The 22,657-nt window shown below is 38.7% G+C and overlaps 1 protein-coding gene across 2 annotated transcripts; it reads right to left on the bottom strand.

Moving 5' to 3' along the window:
* Positions 1 to 4,227: 4,227 nt before the first annotated feature.
* LOC124875850 (beta-2 adrenergic receptor-like) lies at positions 4,228 to 18,921 on the bottom strand. 2 transcript variants are annotated; one of them, XM_047378247.1, is made up of 4 exons: positions 18,752 to 18,921; positions 13,477 to 13,630; positions 11,743 to 12,034; positions 4,228 to 9,693 (listed from the first exon to the last, which is right to left on the bottom strand). In XM_047378247.1, the coding sequence occupies exons 2-4, from the start codon at positions 13,622 to 13,624 to the stop codon at positions 8,670 to 8,672; spliced, it is 1,464 nt and encodes a 487-aa protein (XP_047234203.1). In that variant the 5' UTR covers positions 13,625 to 13,630; positions 18,752 to 18,921; the 3' UTR covers positions 4,228 to 8,669. The 2 variants fall into 2 exon arrangements, with proteins under 2 accessions (XP_047234203.1, XP_047234204.1); XM_047378248.1 differs by having other exon boundaries at positions 13,477 to 13,627.
* Positions 18,922 to 22,657: the final 3,736 nt, after the last annotated feature.

The following is a 22,657-nucleotide window of genomic DNA, read 5'->3' as shown; positions in this document are numbered from 1 at the left end:
ATGGAGAAGTTGAAAGAAGCAAGCCAATGTTAATAGAAAGCCATTAGAAGTACAGCTTAAAGTTACTACAAGTCATGTAAAGGAAACAGCAGACAAGCAAACCTTGTGGTTTGCATGCATTTGCTATGTGTGGGCAAAGATATTCACCAGAGATAGCAACGATGACCAGGGATATGATGGGAAGACTGAAGGAGCTAGAACTAAATATCCCAGAACAAAACCTGTTAGAGGTTCAAAAAGACAAAAGACAGAGGTAGAGGTTTACCTTGTACCAGGACAAAAATTCTATACATATGACCAGACCTATAATGGAATGGTTTAGATCGAAGCATATTCATATGTTAGAATGGCCCTGTCAAAGTGAAGACCTAGATCCAACATACAACACATAGCAAGACTTGAAAACTGATGGTCACAGACACTCTTCGTTAATTCTTTTTTCACGTTCTAGATATTCTGTAACGACAAATAGCTCAGTGTTATGATCCTTATGTATTTGAGTTTTTGGGCTTCTTTGCATCTCCATTTAGCTTCTCTGTGTTAATTAGTTTCCCTCCCTTGGCTCTTCTGCCTTCTTTCTGTCTCAGCTGTTCTGCATTTTCCTCTGATTGCTCACACTTGCATTCTGTGCCATTCTCCACACTTCCCTCAGTATATAAGCTTTCTGGTTGTCATTACTTATTGCTGGATTCTTTCACTGGACTGCTATATTTTCTGTTGCTCGGTTTCTCTGCCTGTACCCGCCTGTGTTCTTAGACCTGTTCTCCCTTAGACCTGTTGTTTGCAATTTAGTCTTGGGTACTTCACAAACCAACATGAACATAACATTCAGAGTCTCTAAATGTGCAAAAGTGGAAGTCACATAACCCCTACCTGCAGAAATGTATATAAAACATTGCATTCAGATATGCCATGTTTTGTGTGTGAAACTAAAAGACTTCAAAGCTGACAGTAATCAGTTTTCTTACATGTTCCATTCTGAAGACAAGTCAGGTCAGAGGGGCTAGAGAGTTTAATCTCATACTAGTACTCGTCGTCTTCCGCTTATCCGGGACCGGGTCGCAGGGGCAGCAGACTCAGCAGAGACACCCAGATGGCCCTCTCCCCAGACACCTCCTCCAGCTCCTCCGGGGGGAGCCCAAGGCGTTGTCAGGCCAGCCGAGAGACATAGTCCCTCCAGTGTGTCCTCGGCCGTCCCCTGGGCCTCTTCCCGGTGGGACGTGCCTGGAACACATCCGGAGGAAGGCGTCCAGGAGGCATCTGGTATAGATGCCCGAGCCACCTCAACTGGCTCCTCTCGATGTGGAGGAGCAGCGGCTCTACTCCGAGCCCCTCCCTGATGGCCATGCTCCTCACCCTATTTCTAAGGGAGTACCCGGCCACCCTATGGAGGAAGCTCATTTCAGCCACTTGTATCCAGGATCTCGTTCTTTCGGTCATGACCCAAAGTTCATGGCCATAGGTGAGTATAGGGACGTAGACCGACCGGTAAATCGAGAGCTTCACTTTTCGGCACAGCTCTCTCTTCACCACAACGGACCGGCACAGTGCCCCCATTACTGCGGCAGCTGCATCGATCTGTCTGTTAATCTCCCGCTCCATTCTTCCCTCACTTGTGGACAAGATCCCGTGATACTTAAACTCCTCCACTTGAGGCAGGAACTCCCCTCCAACCTGAAGAGGACAAGTCACCCTTTTCCGGTCGAGAACCATGGCCTCGGACTTGGAGGAGCTGATCTTCATCCCAGCCGCTTCACACTCAGCTGCGAACTGCCCCAGCGCATGCTGTAGGTCTTGGCTAGAGGGGGGCCAACAGGACCACGTCATCTGCAAAAAGAAGAGACGAAATCCTCTGGTCCCCAAACCAGACCCCCTCCGGCCCTTGGCTGTGCCTAGAAATCCTGTCCATAAAAGTTATGAACAGGACTGGTGACTTAGTGCCGGCAATGCGGACCAAACTCCTGCTCCGCTCGTACAGGGACCGGATGGCCCCTAATAAAGGGCCCCCGATTCCATACTCCTGGAGCACCCCCCACAGGGCATCATGAGGGACACAGTCGAATGCTTTCTCCAGGTCCACAAAACACATGTGGACCGGTTGGGCAAACTCCAATGAACCCTCGAGTACCCTGTAGAGGGTATAGAGCTGGTCCAGTGTTCCACGGCTGGGACAAAAACCACACTGCTCCTCCTGAAGCCGAGGTTCGACTATCAGCCGGACTCTCCTCTCCAATACCCTGCCGTAGGCCTTACCAGGGAGGCTGAGGAGTGTGATTCCCCTGTAGTTGGAACACACCCTCCACACACCACCACCCCAGTCTGCCAGTCCAGAGGCATTGTCCCCGACCGCCACGCAATGTTGAAGAAGAGTGTCAACCATGACAGCCCCACAACATCCAGAGACTCGAGGTACTCAGGGCAGATCTCTTCCACCTCCAAAGCCCTGCCACCGTGGAGCTTTTTAACCACCTTGGTGATTTCAGCCTGGGTGAAAAAAGAGTCCAACCCCGAGTCCCCAGCCTTTGTTTCCACCAGGGAATGTGTGATGGCAGGATTGAGGAGATCTTCGAAGTACTCCTTCCACCGTCCGATAATGTCCCCAGTCGAGGTCAGCAGCCTCCCACCCCCACTGTAAATAGTGATGGCGAAGCACTGCATCCCCAGCCTGCCGCCTCTCCCCGTGGGCCACTCCAGACGAGAGAGTCCAGCCCCTCTCGAGGAGATGGGTTCCAGAGCCCACGCTGTGCGTGGAGGCGAGCCCGACTATTTCTAATCGATATCTCTCAACCTCCCGCACAAGTTTAGGCTCCTTCCCCCCCAGCGAGGTCACATTCCAAAAAACCCCCAAAAAACAAGAGTTTAATCTTGTTTTTTAAATTTCCAGATCAGTTTTAAAGAGCGTTTTGTGAATAAAGAACATTATTTTTCTTTTGTAACATTGAAGTCAGTTTTATAAATAATAAATTGACTAGTAAGTATTAGGGAATTACACATCCTTTTCTACTTGTATGTTGACACATCAGACTCCTATAACCTTTCATGTTTTTATCCCAAAAATAACTGTTTGCCAAGTGGCACAATCAGGTAAATCTTCCATACAGTTCATGCAATGAAAAGGGGCACGTTAAATACATTAGCGCACCTGGATTAGTATGGAAACAACACGAACATTTAAATACAAATACGATCTTACATCGGAAGCGTATTTCTTCTGTGTATACTGCAGCAATACATGTGATGGTATTTCCTCTGCAGCAGCTGATACTGTAGCCGCTGTGAGCGCCTGCACCTGTCACCCCTCCTCATGGCTCACACAGCACTTGCACACACAAGCATGAGGAACCTCTCAGAGGCAAATGTGCAAACTGATTCTTATGGAATAATGTGGATGACTGAATGAGCACAAAAGGGCTCTGTCTCAGTAGCTTAGTAAAAAAATGTTGAAGTTCCAGAGGAACTCGCATTTCCTGATGTTAGGTATCCCGATTTTATGGACATTTCTTTAACAACTTAATGGCGGACCAGTGCAATCTATGTTGTCTGTGCTTGGTCAACAAAATATTAAACCGTTTGCCAATTTCTTCTTAAATCTTCTTGGCTACTTGACAAATACTGTTTCGGTTATGGATATTGTGTGCCAGTGCTGAGATAAATAATGCATTACAGTAGTAGGCACCGCAAAATAGAACACTTACGAAGTGTTTCTTTGTCACAAAAATAATTTATGTGTAACTATCACTAGGATTATTTAAAAAGTCATAAGTTTACCTTATTAAAACTTGCAGAAACCCTCTTGGATAAGCTAAGACTACCTGTTAGCTTCCCTGGTTAGCTGTTTGTTGTCAGCCTAGCTGTACTTTTTTGGGCTAGGTGTTAGCTTCTCAAAATAGCCATTATTTTCTTGTGCAAGAAAGCTTCTTCAAGTTGACGTTAGTTTCTTGGACAAGCCATTTACTTTTCAGACTAGCTTACTGAATGAGCCGTTTGTTATCTTCTCATATGAGCTGCTTCAACGGTCTCTTTAAGAATTTAACAGCAGCACCTTTAGCTGTGGAAGGTGCTGCACAGAAACTCTCCAAATCTGTTGTGTTTTGTGCTAATTTGTGTTTTAAGAAAGCAAGTGGTGGGTATTTTAGATATAGAAAACTTAATCTGACTTGCTCTGCTTCCCCTCCTTTTCAAACAGCACCACAAAACTGACTCAGAAATAACCACACACCAACCGAGGACAAGCAAAGGAACATATTTAAATGACAGTTTTAAACTTTGTTCTTTTACTTACAGACATATACAACATCATATGAATACATATTTACAGCAGTGAGATGACATTCATTTAGATCATGAGGTAGAAATCAAAAAACACTTTCCTCTAATGAGCTTCTGAAACATATAACACAAGCATCATTTAAAATAGTCTAGATGTTTTGAGATTTTGGCTGTACATCCAATACAAAGGGCTTTAGGGTCAGACATTTTTGCAAAGTAAATCTATGTTTTTCTTTTTGGTCTATAAAGAACAGCAGGAATAAATTTGGATCACTTTGAATTTAGATAAAGTTAAAATCAGGCAAATGCGACTACAGCAAAAGTGTCTTTAAGACATCCATGGATGCAGAGGCATGTTTCAAACTTACACTTACGTACAATCACAATTATTTAAATATTCAAACATATGTACTTTATATTTACAGTTAAATGCAAGTTTAGATGTAATTTTATTAAACGTAAGACTTGCAAGTTTATTTAAAATATTGAAATTGTACAACAAAAAAACAAGGTCTTTAGTTTTCCATATTAACCAAGCTTCTGATCAGACTATTTTATTTTATGTAAGCACTTCAACATGTGTAACCCTAACACTGTTTGTAAAGTGAGCATGACAGACAATCTTATCTAAACAGTGGCCCCAACTGAGCGATAACGGTCTCCTCGGCTCTGTCTGAAATGCTGCAGTGTTTGTGCAGCTAAAGAGAGCAGAACAAAAGGAAAGTGTGGCTTTACAGTGATGTTTGGAGAAGCAAAAAATAGACCCAGCCAATATGTGATGATAGAACATGAATTCAGAGAATAGAAACCATCTGATAGTCACAAGTTTAGAGGATCAGATGTTTATCTCATACACAAAAATGCCACCAAAAATGCTTTGGAGGTTTACAGGGATGGAATTCCGAACAGAGGAGCTGTTCTTCATAACCTTATCATAAGTGGAGCCTCAAGGTTTTTTTTTTTTTTTTTTTTGCTTAATGGATGTTTTGTCTGGATGTTTGAGGTTTGTGGAAGTGTAAAAAAAACTGATTAGCAATGCAAATAACAACATTTTCCAGCTTTGTGTTTTCGGATGAAAGTTAATTACTGACCATATAGTGCCCTCCACATGTATGGCCATACCTGGTAAAGATGTATACAAATAAATATATATGTAATTAAGAATGGTGAATAAATTAATCTGTTACTGCAGTAGCATTATCTCACCTTATTCTTTTTGGTTAGGAAAAAAAAAAAATCCAACATTGAGAAACAAACATTTTTGGTTTTTTTTACAGAAAGGGGAGAACCATGTTTATTGACAACCCAACAAATCCTATGAGATTTAATGTAAAGCAAGCATTTTATATTTTATACTTTACTTTTGTAACTTGATAAGAGTGTCTCTGCACTTTTATTTTGTTATCCATTAGTCCTGTTCCCTTGAAGTATAAATATGATGAAACATTCAGACCCATTTCTCTCCTTAAAACTCCTTAAAATGGGAATTACAAGAGATGCTCCAGGTTAAGATAAGGGAAATGCCTTACAATTAATTTGTCATTGTTGTAGTAGCAAACAAACTCACACTGTCAAATTTATGACACGTTACTCATCGCCACTATTCATTGCCATTGACGTTAGTCAGAGTCAGCGGAATCATTAAAAAGTTTAAAAGAACTAAAACTGTAACCAACACGAATGAATTCCTAACTTTATTTAGCTTAGACCCACAGTCAAACTTATATCCCTTTAACAATTTATTTTAAGACCTTTGTACACATTTTTATTAGGGATGCCAATAACTGTGGATGGTGCTTTATTTCTGCCTTATGTAATCAATAAAAAAGAAACATGTGACTTGAAGCTCCAAGGGGATTTACTGCTGAAAAGCTAAAGCTCTAAGCAAGTTTATTTTTAATTTTAAAATATTTTTATTTATTGATTATTTTTTAATCTATGTCCATGCCTTTATAATCAGCGCTTTTGATTAGCAAAACTAACGAGGTATATGTGTTTAAGTTAGAATGAGGTTGGTCATCTGAAAATTAAATCCGATCACACTTTATCCACCGGTGACAATAAACTCTTATAAATAAATAATCAAATCAACCAGGTTTTAGGCCGTTTCGGATATTTAAGAAAAATATTTGCTGATGCATTGTTTTGATCAATGAGATCATGATCAACCACAGTGAATTACATAGCGGCTAACACAAAGAGCAGTTTGAATCCAATCTAATCCAATCTAACCATTCCCATCTGGCACAGCCAGAAAAGTAGACGTAGGTCAATACATCCTGACACCACCAAATTTGTGAGTAATTTTATTTAATCTGCAATTAACGTGCAATATTTTCTGTCTCAGCTTTACCATAAGTAAGGGCTTGAACTGGAAACATTTGTATTAATGTAAACATCTTTTTGATGAACAGTTTGGAATGAAGTAGCCTGCACAGCATCCGAATCACTCTTTAAAATACTAAAGTACTTTCTCTGCAGCTCTTAAAACTGTTTATGTCAAAAAGCATCACTATAGTAACACCAATTTGTTGTCATATACATGTGTACGTTTTTGGCTATGACACACACCAGTACCTTCAGTTTACATGTAAGACTCTTAGTTAGGCAGAATCTGAAGAGGATATGTTTAAATACAGTCACCATTGTAGCTGCCTGTGCAACCCAGTCTCCCACTAAAATGACCAAATGATCTATTATTTCAACATAAAATATATATTATTTTCTAAATAAAGGCTTCAAAATTGTATTACTTCCAATTTTAGACTTTTTAAATAATATTATTTGTATGACTAGCAAATGCCTTCTTCTGTGCACCTGTGAGTGCCTTGGAAACATATCAATAGCCCTTTAACTTTATCACACAGTTTAAAGGAGACATATTATGCAAAATCCACTTTTTTAGCCTTTTTTTTGTTGTGTACTTGGAGTCTGTAGGAGTGCAGAAAAGCTTAATTTAGTCTCTCCAGGTGCTGTGTGGATATCTTTATATTCTTGTTTTGGTCATATTTTTCAGTCCGTTCAGTTTTCTCCATAATCTGTTGCGTTTTTTGAACTGTTATGTCGCAGTATTTGCTGTGTGTGTGAATATGTGTATGAAAGGGTGGATGACTGATTGTACTGCAAAGTGCTTTGTGGTACTTGGACTTGATAAAGCTGTGTACAAGTGCAGGCCATTCACATTTTAACAAAGTATTAAAAAAAGTTTGCACGCAACTGTTATCATATCACAATGTCTCTTTTTACAGTCAGGTTGGTGACTAGTTCACACAACCCGACTGTATCCAGATACGCCTCAAAAAAGTCAAACATGTTTGTTTGACTGCAACTGTGGTGAGATCGGGTCGGTTCTCCTCACACACCTGAATCCTGTCTTCTCACACTAACTGATTTTTGTTCTGAACTGCTAGTGTAGAATGAAGCAGATTTTCCCCGGCTACGGATCGGAGATAAAATCAGCTTTAGATGCATCCCTTCTCCAAAAAATCAGCATTTTTATTTAGGGGTATCAGAATAAATTTCGCTGATTACAAATCTACACCACACTTATCAGATTTTAATATGTAAAAATATTAATATATATATATATATCTATATGCCATGTGTCATTATTTGTCCATTTTTCCATTGATGCACTACTGGGTGTCGATCTTTAAAATACATTGAAGTTTGTTTTTATGTGATCAATTTTTAAAAAAATGTTCAAGGGGTTTAAATATTTTTGCAAGGCACAGTAGGTACAGTAAAACCACAGTCTCCCCTTGTGGATAGCATCTTTTGCTGTTAAATATCACACAAAGTATTTCTACCAAAGAGATTGATGCAAATCCAGTTCAGTACCATTCATAATTTCTATGCATGATAGAATACCTAAATACACAATGAGATTATATAATATTTTAGTAAATGTAGATTATTTTGTAAATTCAAGCCTTGTTTTTAGTCTTAATTTCAGTTTCAGTTACAGATTGATTTCTTTAAGTACCAGACTTACGTTTGGTTTGGGTTTAAATGGACTGTTTCACAACATACATAAAATATTTCAGTGTTTCATATTTTTCACTGTTCTAGGTGAAGGGTTTACCAAGTCACCTCCTAAACGGATTCCACAGAACACTGTTGACATGTTCTATATTATGTTTGAAATATTTTATATTTTTGGCTTTTGGTGAACGTATCAATGTAAACTTTATGTCGGATGGCTGGACTATTTCAGTCTATTAAATGCAGTAGAGAAGAACAGATATCTTAGGTAAAACCACAGTAATACTGACTAAATACAACGTTATACAGCCACCTTATAGACCAGAAAGATCAGTCAATTTGTCAAACAAACAAATTAGCCAAAGCTGTATGAAACTGCAGTTTTAATTTGAGGTCTAACATCTACTTTCTTTTGGTCAAGCAATAGAAGAAATATTTTCCATGCAAGTCTTACTGCCAGAGCTGTTTTCCTGCCAACTATTCAAGGAACCGGGAGCTACATCTAGAACTTGTTCACAACATGATGCTGGTAGAGCAAGGGTCAGTGAGCTGTCTCGGATGGAACTCTCCAGACTTCCATTCCACCCTGATTTCTCCTGACCATCCAGTCCCCTGACACGATCCAGGTCAGAGTTTCCATTCTGCCTCTGTGGGGACTTGGAGTAACCTTGTCTCTCGGTGCACCATCCACATGCCCCCTTCCATCCTGAGTTCCTGCCCCTTAAATGAAGGATTTCCTGGAAGGCATGACGGAAATCAGGACTGCGGCAGTAGATGAGGGGGTTGAATGCTGAGTTGGAATAGCCTAGCCAATTTAGGAAACTAAATAGGTCCTTATTGCCATTGAGATCTACAATGGCTATGACGATATTGAGGATGAAGAAAGGTAGCCAACAAAGGGTGAAAGTTCCCATGATGATCCCCAGAGTTTTCACAGCCTTGTGCTCTCTGGGACAGAACTTAAGACGCTTTGGAGCAGACTGCTTTCCTTCTTTTTCTGTCCTCACTCTATTTTCATCCCCCTTTTCTTCTTGCCTAGAGTCAATACTTTCAATTTGCTGCATGTTTAGTCTGTCATCTCCATCCGCTCCTGTCTTGAGTTTGTTTAGAGAGGGGCTGTCGTCTGGGTAAGTCAGCTGTGCAGATTTATGCAGGTGGTAGAAGTGCCGCTCCCTCCCCCGGATTTTTTCCAGCTGCTTTTGAGCCTCTTGGAATACACGGGTGTAGAGGAAAATCATCACCACCAGCGGCAGATAGAACGACACTATTGAAGAAGATACTGCATATGCCGCATTGGTGTTGAATTCACAGCAGGTCTCACTGTTTAAGCATATAATAGCTGTTTCTTTGTCCGACACCCAGACCTTGAGATAGATGGGCAGGAAGGAGATGAGGGAGGCCACTGCCCAAACCACAAACACCACCGTGAAGGCCCGAGCCCTGGTAAGCATCAAGAGACAAGAAAGTTTAAAAGTGAAAGATGATAAAGACCATGCAGATCAGTAAAAGTTATTGTTATAAATCAGGGGCCAAACATATACTTGTAAATTTAACTTTTAAGAAATCCACCTTATAAAATATGCTCCTTTCTTAAAAGGCCTTTTCATGTGACACAGAATGAAAAAGCTAGAAACAATGAACGTTTGGAGTCTAACAATGTTAGTTTGAGTTAACGATGTTCAGATATACATCTGCAGTTTTAAATGTCAAAATAGGTTAAAATTAGGGGCTTGTTACTGGTATCAAGTACAACAAAGTTTTTAGGTGAGTTTTTGTGGTACTAGTGGTCTTTATTTACAGCATTCAGAAAGGAAATGCTCAGAAAGAGAAGGTGGGAAGACATGCAGCAAAGGTCCCAAGGTCGTTAATTGGACCCTGGACAGCTATGTTAATAACTAATAGCCTCTGTATATGTGGTGCACACTACCTCTACAACATGCCCCGCCCCATACAACAAGGTTTTAAAACATTACTCTTTAAAAAAGTCCTAAATTTTCATACAAATTGTATGGTTTAAAGTCCTTTAACTGTGATGCCAGAGGAAGAGCTGCAGTGATCAGAGTTTCTTCTTTGCTGCAGTCCTGCTCATCCCTCACTTACCGCTGTGCACTGCAGGTCAGCTGACCAAGTGAACTCTACTGCACAAAATTTCAGGTCTCCTGCTGATGATGTTTTCATGTGGAGCAAATTGCTGAAGTGCAACACTAACTCTTACACTTTGACTATCATTGCAAAGGATGAACAACACTAGATCAACACAATAATGACATATAATAATTTTGTAAGCTATGCACATGAAAGTACAGTTTGATTTTTAAAATCGACTGTGCAAGATACAGATCCAAGACTCACTGGCCAACACCATCAACACCACAGGTAAAAAGGACTTCACTTTAGTTAGTGGCAAAAAAGAGATTCCTTCAACCAGTCTACAGTTCCAGTAATGGGTATCTAATTGGGACATCCATGACACTTAAAATATTTTAATTTAGTTTATTTTAATTGCACAAATTCACAACAAATGCCATCTCAAGACCCTTTACAAAAAGATCCAATTTAAATTCAAAAATATGTAGTACATTCAATCCAATCATATAACAGATAAAACGTCAATTACATACATTCCAATTCAATGCTAGGTAAAAGAAATGCCGTCAAGTTCAGTTTATTATTGAAATAAAGAATTTTTCATCTAAAGAAGCCCAGCCAATTGCATCGTGTCACTGAAATAAATCTTTGATAATAGTGAACTGGGGTTATTGCCATTGAAAATATTAGCAATGTATTAACTTGAAATCATCAGTTTGTTCTGTTACTTTCAGACATGACATTAATAAGCAAAACAGGCATCGGGACTTGACTGAGACCTGATGTTTAATGCGCCTTTTGATTCTATGTAAAATACTTTTCATAATCAAAACCTATAGCCTGGCATGCAGCACTAGATACTTCAAGCCTTTGGCCAAATCCAAATAATTTAAAACTCTGCTAATCTCAACTCTGTTGAACTTTACGACTCCACTATTGTTGTTATTTTAAAATCAGTATTAATGATTAAAATGATCCACACTGCGCAATACAAAACCTCAAGTATGCTCAAAGATTTAGCATGCTTGGTAAAACACAGCAATAATCTCTGAAAAGATAATACTGTGAATCAGCCGTGGTGAAAACAAACTCATGCTCTTAAGAACCATTAAACAACTGCCTGCGTTGGTGGAAGTACATAATCAAGCAGAGTTAAAAGGGTTAATAATTACCATGGCAGAGCTTAACCTATTGGGGAAGGGATAGCTAAGGTCAACTGCATGCATTTCCAAAGAGTGCTTGAGGTCTTAATGGGGTAACATTTTCCATTAGTTTGCTCTTCTGACTGCACCCAAAGAAACAAATGTTTGTCAACAGACAGATGTTAAACAATATTTGCACCATAAAATCAATATGATTCACTATAAATATACTTTATTTATCCTTTGAAAGATGTCTTACCTGGTGAGCAGTATTGGGTAGCGGAGCGGCCTCGTAATAGCGAGGTAGCGGTCCAGGGCAATCACACACAGTGTTTCTATGCTGGCTGTCACACACAACACATCAGTTGCTGTCCAGAAGTCACACATGACGTTTCCAAACTTCCAGATTCCCAGCAGGATGTTGCTGGAGCCAAACGGGACCACAATGACACCCATGATGAGGTCAGCAACAGCGAGTGAGGCAATGAAAAGGTTGGTGATAGTTTGGAGCCTCTGGAAGCGCAGGATGGCTGTAATCACCATCACATTACCTGCAAAAAATCAATAACTGTTGAAGTTAAAGTATAAAATCAATCAGTTTTAATTCTTCAACAATACATCCACTGAAAATCCAGTTTCTTGTAAAAGTATTCACACCGCTTGAACATTTTCTATTTTTGTTATGCTACAACCACAATATATTTTACTGGAATTTTGTTAGTGATAGACCAACACAAATTGGTGCATAATTGTAAAGTGTAAGAAAATAGATCAATTGTTTTGCAGCAAAAAATCTGAAAAGAGTGCCATGCCTTTAGTTTCAACCCCATTTAATCTGGTACCTCTAAATTAAATCAACTGTAGTCAATCTCCTTCAGAAGTTATTTAACTAGTAAAAAGTGTCCATCAGTGTATAATTTAATCTGTCTTGTAAAGACATGTAAACACAGCAGCAATGATAAGAAATGTGCTCATTGGTCAGATTCCAAAAATCTTATGAAAATAACAGCCATTAAGCAACTATTAAAGATACCTTTCATTTAACCCGTATTTCTGTAATAAAAATGTTATTTTATTGGTCTGATGTAATATTTTAATTTCAAATGTTGTGTTTTCATTAGCTTGAAGAAGAAAATCAAATTAACAAAAACAAAGGTTTAAAAACATCAGTCTGTATGCTATTAATCTATATAATGCTTAATTTATAGGGAACTGAGTTACTGTACTAAATGAAATTTTCAAAAATATAAATATTTTTGAATATCACTCTATATACAAAACACTGTTTGCCTGAAAACTGACACTGTAACACCACATCATCGCAATGAAACATGGTGTTCGGCAGGATCGTGCGGTGAGGGTGCTTTTCTTCAGCTGGAACGGAAAAACTGGTAACAGCTGCTGTAAAGATGGATGGAGCTAAATTCAAGACAGTTGTAGATGAAAACCTGTGAGACTTGGAAGTTCAACATGCAGCAGGACAATGATCCTAAACATGCTGCCAAAGCTGGAATTGAATGGTTTAGACCAAAGCATATTGAGGTGTTAGAATGGCCCAGTCAAAGTCCAGATCGAAACCAATTAAAAAATCTATGACAAGATTAGAAAATTTGCTGTTGACATATATTCTCAAGCCACACTGCCTGAGCTTGAGCTATCTTGCAAAGACAAATATTAACAATGTCAGTCTCTATATGTATGTGGATTGTAGAGACATGACCCCATGCACTTGCAGCTTTAATTGCAGCAACTGGTGGTTATACAGTACTGACTCAGTGGGACTGAACACAAACAAATACCACATGTTTTGTATATTTGAAGTTACTTGCATCCTTTTCCTTCTACTTCAAAATTCTCTGCTACTTTGTGTTGATCCATCACATAAAATCCAAATGAATAAAATGATATTCATGGGTATAATGCAAACTGTGAAAAAGTTCCAGGTGTGTGAATAATTTTACAGGGCACAGTAACTGGCATTTTCAATACTTACCAAAAACTATTGCTAGAACAAGAATAGCCATTGCAACACCAAGCAGGACAAGTTCCACATCACTATATTGTGGTATATGCAAGGAATTGGTGACATTGTTGGGCTGTGACTGGTTCATAGGTGGTGGCACTGAAGTCACATTGGCCATGATCTACTGTCAAAACACACAATAGAAAAAACATTGTTGGTAATAATGGTTAAAAGAATCAGAGACTAATAATACACGTTTTACGGATATAGATGAAAGAAGAGGGAATCTGACAACATTTTGGAAAGAACAAAACAGGACCTGAGAGCACCTTAAATGTTTTGCTATGGATCTGATATTACGATTTTTATATAAATTTTCTTTAAATTAAATTAAGTGAGCATACACATGAAACAACCAAACATGCTGCTTATTGATCTAAGTATCACTGAGTCTTTACTCCTTCTCTTCTAAACAAGATGGAGATCATTTCTGGTGGTAAACAATCTGCCTTGCCTTGTCTTCTAAAATGTCTGCACATCATATAAAGCTTGATATAATGAAGGATTGAGATTTTTTAAATGGTATCTTGGAAAATCTATCTATCTATCTATCTATCTATCTACCTATCTATCTATCTATCTATCTATCTATCTATCTATCTATCTATCTATCTATCTATCTATCTATCTATCTATCTATCTATCTATCTATCTATCTATCTATCTATCTATCTATCTATCTATCTATCTATCTATCTATCTATCTATCTATCTATCTATCTATCTATCTATCTATCTATCTATCTATCTATCTATCTATCTATCTATCTATCTATCTATCTATCTATCTATCTATCTATCTATCTATCTATCTATCTATCTATCTATCTATCTATCTATCTATCTATCTATCTATCTATCTATCTATCTATCTATCTATCTATCTATCTATCTATCTATCTATCTATCTATCTATCTATCTATCTATCTATCTATCTATCTATCTATCTATCTATCTATCTATCTATCTATCTATCTATCTATCTATCTATCTATCTATCTATCTATCTATCTCTGTGTCTGTCTGTCTGTCTGTCTGTCTGTCTGTCATTTTACAAGTGGGTGACACATTTACAAGAATAACCGCGGTGTATAACAAATGATATGTTCTGTAAAGGGAGGAAGGGTGGCTCCTCTAACAAGTGGCCTGAATGCAAAACTCCCCGTCAGACTCGCCATTTGTGCTCATTTCTCTTCTCAAATGAATGTCTTGGTTTTACACAACTATACTCTCTGTATATATGTAAAGGCCTATATTTGCAAAGGCTTAACAATGTTTGAAACTGGTCATGTTTAAAGTAAAAGCTTTTACCAAACCTTTTACTGGTGTTATAGATCAGTAGGAGGTGGTCCTCTCGCTGTCTTATGAACGAAACATATGTGATCTTTCACAGAGGAAGCCAAATGTACTTTGTGATCATGAGTTCATCAGGTACAGCTTTTTGCCTGTCTTTGCATTTTTATCACCTCAGATAACATGAATCTACTGGCAGCATGTAATAGTGTTTTATTATCCTGCTTGTTCTTCACTTTTTCTCATTCCACCTATATTGATTGTATTAAGTTCAAGATTTTTGTAAATTACAGAAAATGATATTAAAGACAGTTCAAATCCTCATGCCATCAGGAGTCAGAAACCTTTTCCTGTATCATAGGTCAGAGTGTACACTTTGTACACATTACTTTTGTACACTCTAAACTAATCGGTCCACTTAAGTATACAACAAGCAAACACGTTAAAGCTGGGAACAAGCTGGACCTGTGACAGGCTGCAGCCACAGGAACATGTGCATTACTTTACGCAGGTCGCAAAATGGCAGTGCAGGAAATGGTCATGAAATGCACCCTTATTGCTGCAGTCATGCTGGATGCACTCTGCAGCTGCAGTAGGTGGAATACTGGACACTGACATGTGATAGTAGTAGAACATGGTGATGTTTTCTGCAGCGGGCCATTACTATTAACTTTTGATTTCATGAGAATTTGTTTATTAACTCTCATGCATGAGCAAACTGCCTTTATTTAAACAGGGCCGTCTGACTGAGCATAACAGCTCTTTTACTGAGGTGCCCTAAGTGACAGCAGATGCATGCTGTTTGTTGTTTGCTATTCTGTCTATCCATTTTAAACATCGGAGGATAGCTGGCACTGTTAAGTCAGCACAGGTTCAGAATAAGTAAGTCATTGTAAGAAAGATCTTCCCACTTGCTTCTAACTGAAAAGTGAAAGAGCATAGTTTGGTTTTCTGAAGTGAAGTTCTGTAAAGTTATTATTATGGTGGTGATGGTTTTAGATAACTGTAGAAGACAGATGTCATGTCATGTTATGGAGAGTTTGTAGAAAAGTAAGCCTAACAGGTCAGAGCTCCCCATTTTAAACAACTCAGACAGAAAATGGTCAAATCCATGTGATGCAAAGCTATGTTAACAGCGGTTAAAGGCAATATTTTCTCAAGACATTGTCGAAACATTCGGGTTACGACTAAAGTTGCATTTTTTGAGTAGAATAAACTTTAGGATTTTTGTATATTTTTTCTGTGCATTTCCCAATCTCGTGGTTTTTTGGGAATGGTCTTAATTGCGATCAGCTAATCAGGTAAATTAAAGGTTCTGCCAACGTATCTTTGGCGAAATAGCATAGAAGTAGTTTTTCTGAGAAAATAGCAACAAATATAACAATGTCTTACAAAAGTGAAAGCTCAGAGAACTTTGAACATAACAATATTATTTTTTACATGATGAATTTGATTTGAGCGCAGCTCTCCCCGCAGAGCTCTATTTGGAAGTGAACAAAAAGCATAAACTGACAAACTTTTGGTGTAACATTTAGCTTCTTTATGCAGATCATTCACCGTTAGAGGTAAATTATTTGAATGGAATGCTTGGTGACAACTTTGCTTTTGTTCATGTTTAAGTTTGTGGTATATTTGTCTTTGAGGGAACCTGTTGCTGATAATGTATACCTATCCCCTCAAAGCCCTCTATACTGGACCTATTGTGTATTATTACTACACATGAGTAAAAACAGGCAGATAGTGAGAGTTTGCAGGTACCGCAGAGACAATTAGAGGAATGATGCAATTGTTTGATGCACTTAGTCACTTTAAACTTTGCTCTATGACCATCATAGAGTTAAATCTAGAAGAAATAACAACACAGATTTATTAATTTGAATTATTTGAATGAAGATTTTTCTCAGATCACGTGTTGAAATAGAGTCTGGAGTTCATTAAGAAGGAGCATCAACCTCATAGTACTTTTAGTATGAGTGGCTGTAAATTAAAACGTATCCTTAATGGGTAAATGTTCTATCATGATCAAACACTAGTTATGCTTTCTGAAAACTAAAGCATATAAATGAGAGTCAATTAAGACACCCAATCAGCAAGCTAAATATTGTGTGATCTCATAATCTGTATTTTATTGAAGACTTTAGCTCACAAAACTACTACAGTGGGACTTTGAAGTTATATGATACTGTTTAGATGCTGAACTTGTTCCGGGTCAGGGTGAAATGGTACAACACTTTGTTAATATATGTGGAGATAAGTATGTTTTAAGTTTAGTTGGTTTAAATGGTTAAAATCTGCCAAAATGAAGGGTCCGTCTGACTGGCTGTTTGCCCTTAACCTCTGCACTGTTCTACAATCTCACTGTGTTATGATATTTTTCTTCAACATGTAAAGGAATTATTAAAGATAAAAACCCTTACAAAAAAAAAAAATCCAAACTATCCCGTTAAATGGTTGCAGAGTATCATTGTTTATTTAACTTTCTTATGTACAGTATGTTTGTTAATGCACATGTAAACGCTGTTTGGTTAGTCAACTTTTCTGTGTGCTCACACACTTGGCTTAAAACGTTAACTGGCTTTATTCCAACATAATTCCAACACTTAGAGTGCAATTTGATGGCATCTGTAAGTAGCAGCATTGATTCGCGGGTGTTTACTCAGCTCTACAGCATGCCAACGAGCAAATGCACTGAATATTTAGGACACATTAAAAATGCCAGGGGGAACCATGACAGGTTTGTTGTTTTATGAAAACCTTCTCTCAGATGGAATAAATTGCTCTCCTATGTAAACAATGCTGTCATCATAGCTCAAAAAGATCTTGGTTTTTTGTATATTGTCAGTATTGAAGATCTTTCTGTGAGTTTATTTGAAGATTTGTCATTATTTAAAAAACAATCCCTATCTTTGCACATTTACATTTAGGAAATATTCCATGTTGGAAAAATGATGGATCAGCAGGAAACGTATCTCCAGACTCATTCTAAAAATCAATCTTTCATTACCTGTGCTCACATGGCCCTTTCAGTTATACTGAATGTGTACAGGAAAGACTGGCTATGAAAGATGATCATGTCGTGCTCACAGTTGCAGGCATTATTTAAACATAAAACGCATTACATTATTATAAATTTGTAAATATTTGCAAGGACCAGTGTTTATCAGCTCCCCCTCTTACCCTTTAAACTGATGACTTTTGAACTGTTTGCTGCCCACAGCAGCTGATCAATAATAGTCTTGGTAGTTACTTGCAATAACACGGCTTGTAACAGACTCTGACTATCCCCATACTGGAGGTCAGTAAAAGGGAAGTCTGACCACCTATCTAAGACTTTTGATCAAACCCAAAAGATTAATTGAAGCAAAAATATCAAACTATTTCAGCAAAGGCTGAGAAGAAGTACCTGCAGCACTAAATAAAAAAACAACAGACTCACAGTCACAAACTGTACAGCTTTCAGAAGCACCTAAACCCCCAGCTTTTGCTGTACTCTGTAGAATAAACACACCAAAAGACCAAACTGTGAAGGGTACAAATGCTCAGATAACAAGACCTAAAACATATTGTTCACTTAACATAAACCATGTATGATGAATGCAAGTTTGAATTGTCAGGACAATTTTGACTTTCTATCAGACTATTTTATTCCATTTAGCAGCTGTAAGATTAGAAGACTAAGATAATCTAAAATGTTTAATTAATTTGAAATACAAAAAAAATTATGTAGATTGTTTAATTTCTAATGTCTAATTTGAAACAAAATCCTTAAATTTAGCTATAAGATTTTAACGATTTTAATTATATTAGTACTAAAACATTTAAACAGGAATAGGACCAACAAGAATAAAAGTCCGTTTTTTAATGCATGTGTAAATGCACCCATGGCCACACAGTGTGTGTGTGTGTGAACCTCATGTATGTAAAGCAGACTTGCAGCGCTTGTTTTCTTACCTCCAGGCTTGGCTCTTTTCAGTCCAGTGATTTCATTCTTGTAGTTCTTTTAAATCCACAACATGTTCGAACTGTGCTCTTCAGCAGCTGAGACTTGGCTTTTTGACGAGGTATTGAAACTTACATGGGACTGTCTCGTTTCCTCCTCTTTGTTCTCACTCATGTGTGTACTTTTCAGCCCTCAACCACACTTTGAAGCAGCTGAGCCTGTTGCCCTTATTTTAAGCAAGCACTCATGACATCACAGCAAAACAGTAGCCTATCAGAGTGCAAGGAACAACTTATAGTGTATATGGCATGTCTGAGGTTTTCTGACAACTCAACAGTAGCCAGTACATTGAAGGTTTTAGGAATCCATGTGATAGCCTTTTTTCATGCAGGGCAACGTCTTTGTTCAGAGCCAGATCTTTCGGTCACATGCAGCAGCAGCAAAGTAAAACCACCTGCCTCGGCTGCTGGAAAGTGGTTCAGCATCAGACAAATTTTAAACATTCAGCTTAACATGCTCTTTCACATTGCTGTGTAGAGTAAGATTTGGCTAAAAGATTTTGTAAAAATTGTTTGTTTGTATTTAATGACAGTTACTTTCTGTGTTTTTCTTGTTAAACATGTTAGTTTGGTAATAGGTGCAAACAGGCAGCAAACATTACCATTTTGTTTCAAGCAGTTCCTATGCCATTCTTTTCTTAAATAACCTGGCCATCAAACTGCAACCATGCTTTTAGGACTGACAGAAAAATAACTAAATTTAAATCTTAGCACACTTTTTTTTACATATACAGTACAGACCAAAAGTTTGGACACACCTTCTCATTCAAAGAGTTGTCTCTATTTTCATGACTATGAATATTGTAGCTTCACACTGAAGGCATCAAAATTATGAATGAACACATGTGGAATTATATACTGAACAAAAAAGTGTGAAACAACTGAAAATATGTCTTATATTCTAGGTTCTTCAAAGTAGCCACCTTTTGCTTTGATTACTGCTGCGCACACTCTTGGCATTCTGTTGATGAGCTTCAAGAGGTAGTCACCTGAAATGGTTTTCACTTCACAGGTGTGTCCTGTCAGGTTTAATAAGTGGGATTTCAAGCCTTATAAATGGGGTTGGGACCATCAGTTGTGTTGTGCAGGAGGTGGATACAGTACACAGCTGATAGTCCTACTGAATAGACTGTTAGAATTTTTATTATGGGAAGAAAAAAGCAGCTAAGTAAAGAAAAACGAGTGGCCATCATTACTTTAAGAAATGAAGGTCAGTCAGTTCGAACAATTGGGAAAACTTTGAAAGTGTCCCCAAGTGCAGTCGCAAAAAAACCATCAAGCACTACAAAGAAACTGGCTCACATGAGGACCGCCCCAGGAAAGGAAGACCAAAAGTCACCTCTGCTGCGGACGATAAGTTCATCCGAGTCACCAGCCTCAGAAATCGCAGGTTAACAGCAGCTCAGATTAGAGAACAGGTCAATGCCACACAGAGTTCTAGCAGCAGAAACATCTCTAGAACAAGTGTTAAGAGGAGACTGTGTGAATCAGGCCTTCATGGTAAAATATCTGCTAGGAAACCACTGCTGAGGACAGGCAACAAGCAGAAGAGACTTGTTTGGGCTAAAGAACACAAGGAATGGACATTAGACCAGTGGAAATATGTGCTTTGGTCTGATGAGTCCAAGTTTGAGATCTTTGGTTCCAACCACCGTATCTTTGTGCGGCGCAGAAGAGGTGAACTGATGGACTCTACATGCCTGGTTCCCACCGTGAAGCATGGAGGAGGAGGTGTGATGGTGTGGGGGTGCTTTACTGGTGACACTGTTGGGGATTTATTCATAATTGAAGGCATACTGAACCAGCATGGCTATCACAGCATCTTGCAGCGACATGCTATTCCATCTGGTTTGCGTTTAGTTGGACCATCATTTATTTTTCAACAGGACAATGACCCCAAACACACCTCCAGGCTGTGTAAGGGCTATTTGACCAAGAAGGAGAGTGATGGGGTGCTGCGCCAGATGACCTGGCCTCCACAGTCACCGGACCTGAACCCAATCGAGATGGTTTGGGGTGAGCTGGACCGCAGAGTGAAGGCAAAAGGGCCAACAAGTGCTAAGTATCTCTGGGAACTCCTTCAAGACTGTTGGAAAACCTTTTCAGGTGACTACCTCTTGAAGCTCATCAACAGAATGCCAAGAGTGTGCGGAGCAGTAATTAAACCAAAAGGTGGCTACTTTGAAGAACCTAGAATATAAGACATATTTTCAGTTGTTTCACACTTTTTTGTTCAGTATATAATTCCACATGTTTTAATTCATAGTTTTGATGCCTTCATTGTGAAGCTACAATATTCATAGTCATGAAAATAAAGAAAACTCTTTGAATGAGAAGGTGTGTCCAAACGTTTGGTCTGTGCTGTATTTTTAATGTAAGGGCTCCATAGTGAGGCAGATGTAGGCATTGTTGCCTTGCAACAAGAAGGTCCTGAGTTTGAATCCGCATGCATGCATGGGTTCCTACAAGGTACTCTGGCATCCTCCCACAGTCTAAAAACATGACTGTTAGGCTAACTAGTTACTGTAGATTGCCTTCAGGTATGTATGGTATGTATCTATGTATGGTTGTTTGTCCTGTGTGGCGACCCACCCAGGGTTTATCTTTCCTCTTATGCAATGACTGCTGGAGGTCTTGATATGTTGCTAGACCATTTCCACATAATGTTCTTGATATTCTTGATGCTCATGATGTCATCTGTTTTGTGAAGCACACTGTCCCCTTCTGCAGCAAAATACCTGCAGTTGTTGGGTGTATCAGAGAAGCTGAGTACGGAAAGCTGGTGGACAGCTTTGTGGTATGGTGTGGAAACATCATCTTATCTCAGGTGAAGAAAGCAAAGTAGATTATTTTACATTTAGGGAAAAATATGTCAAAACTATTTCTATCAGGGGAGGACAGATGGAGGTGGTGGAGCAGTAAAAATACCTTAATGTTTACCTGGAGAAGCCAGGTAGCAGACTGTAGTACTTGAGAAATTTCTGGTCCCATAGTGTTTGCAACAAGATGCTGCAGATCTTCTATTGGTCTCCAATACAGCCTACAGTCTCTGCACAACAAACCTTTAGTACAGTCTCTGTTCTGCCATCATATGTTGGTATAGCAGCATCAGAGTCAGTGACTTAAAAAAAACTAAAGCTTATAAAGAAGGCTGGTTCTGTTCTCAGGACTGCTCTGGAACCTCTGGTGATGCCTTATGTTAAGAAGGATTCTTCATAAACTACAACAACAGAGTGTCTTCAGTCAGAGGCTTCTTCTGATCAGCTGTAATACTGACCGCTACAGGAGATCCTTCCTGCCCCCCGATGTCACCATTTAGAACAACTATTTTAAGAAATCTTGATAGTTTGGGTTATAACAACATTCAATTTCCCTTTTGGGATTAATGAGATATTGAACAGAATTGGATTAATTTGGATTGAATTGAAATGGATAACTTCACCATCTGGACTTTTTCCGGCCGTCCCTCTAAACTCTCATCTTGAACAAGGAAAAGACTGATCAGAGATGCAGCCAAGAGGCCCATGATCACTCTGGATGAACTGCAGAGATCTACAGCTGAGGTGGGAGAGTCTGTCCATAAGACAACAATCAGTCGTACACTGCACAAATCTGGCCTTTATGGAAGACTGGCAAGAAGAAAGCCATTTCTCAAAGATATCCATAAAATTCTCGTTTAAAGTTGGCCACAAGCCACCTGGGAGACACACCAAACATGTGGAAGAAGGTGCTCTGGTCAGATGAAACCAAAATCGAACTGTTTGGCCACAATGCAAAACGATATGTTTGGCATAAAAGCAACACAGCTCATCACCCTGAACACACCATCCCCACTGTCAAACATGGTGGTGGCAGCAT

This window comes from Girardinichthys multiradiatus, chromosome 11 (genome assembly GCF_021462225.1).
Source record: "Girardinichthys multiradiatus isolate DD_20200921_A chromosome 11, DD_fGirMul_XY1, whole genome shotgun sequence".
Classification (NCBI taxonomy): domain Eukaryota; kingdom Metazoa; phylum Chordata; class Actinopteri; order Cyprinodontiformes; family Goodeidae; genus Girardinichthys; species Girardinichthys multiradiatus.
Note: the sequence above shows the minus strand (reverse complement) of the source record. Positions and strands in the feature narration are given on the sequence as shown.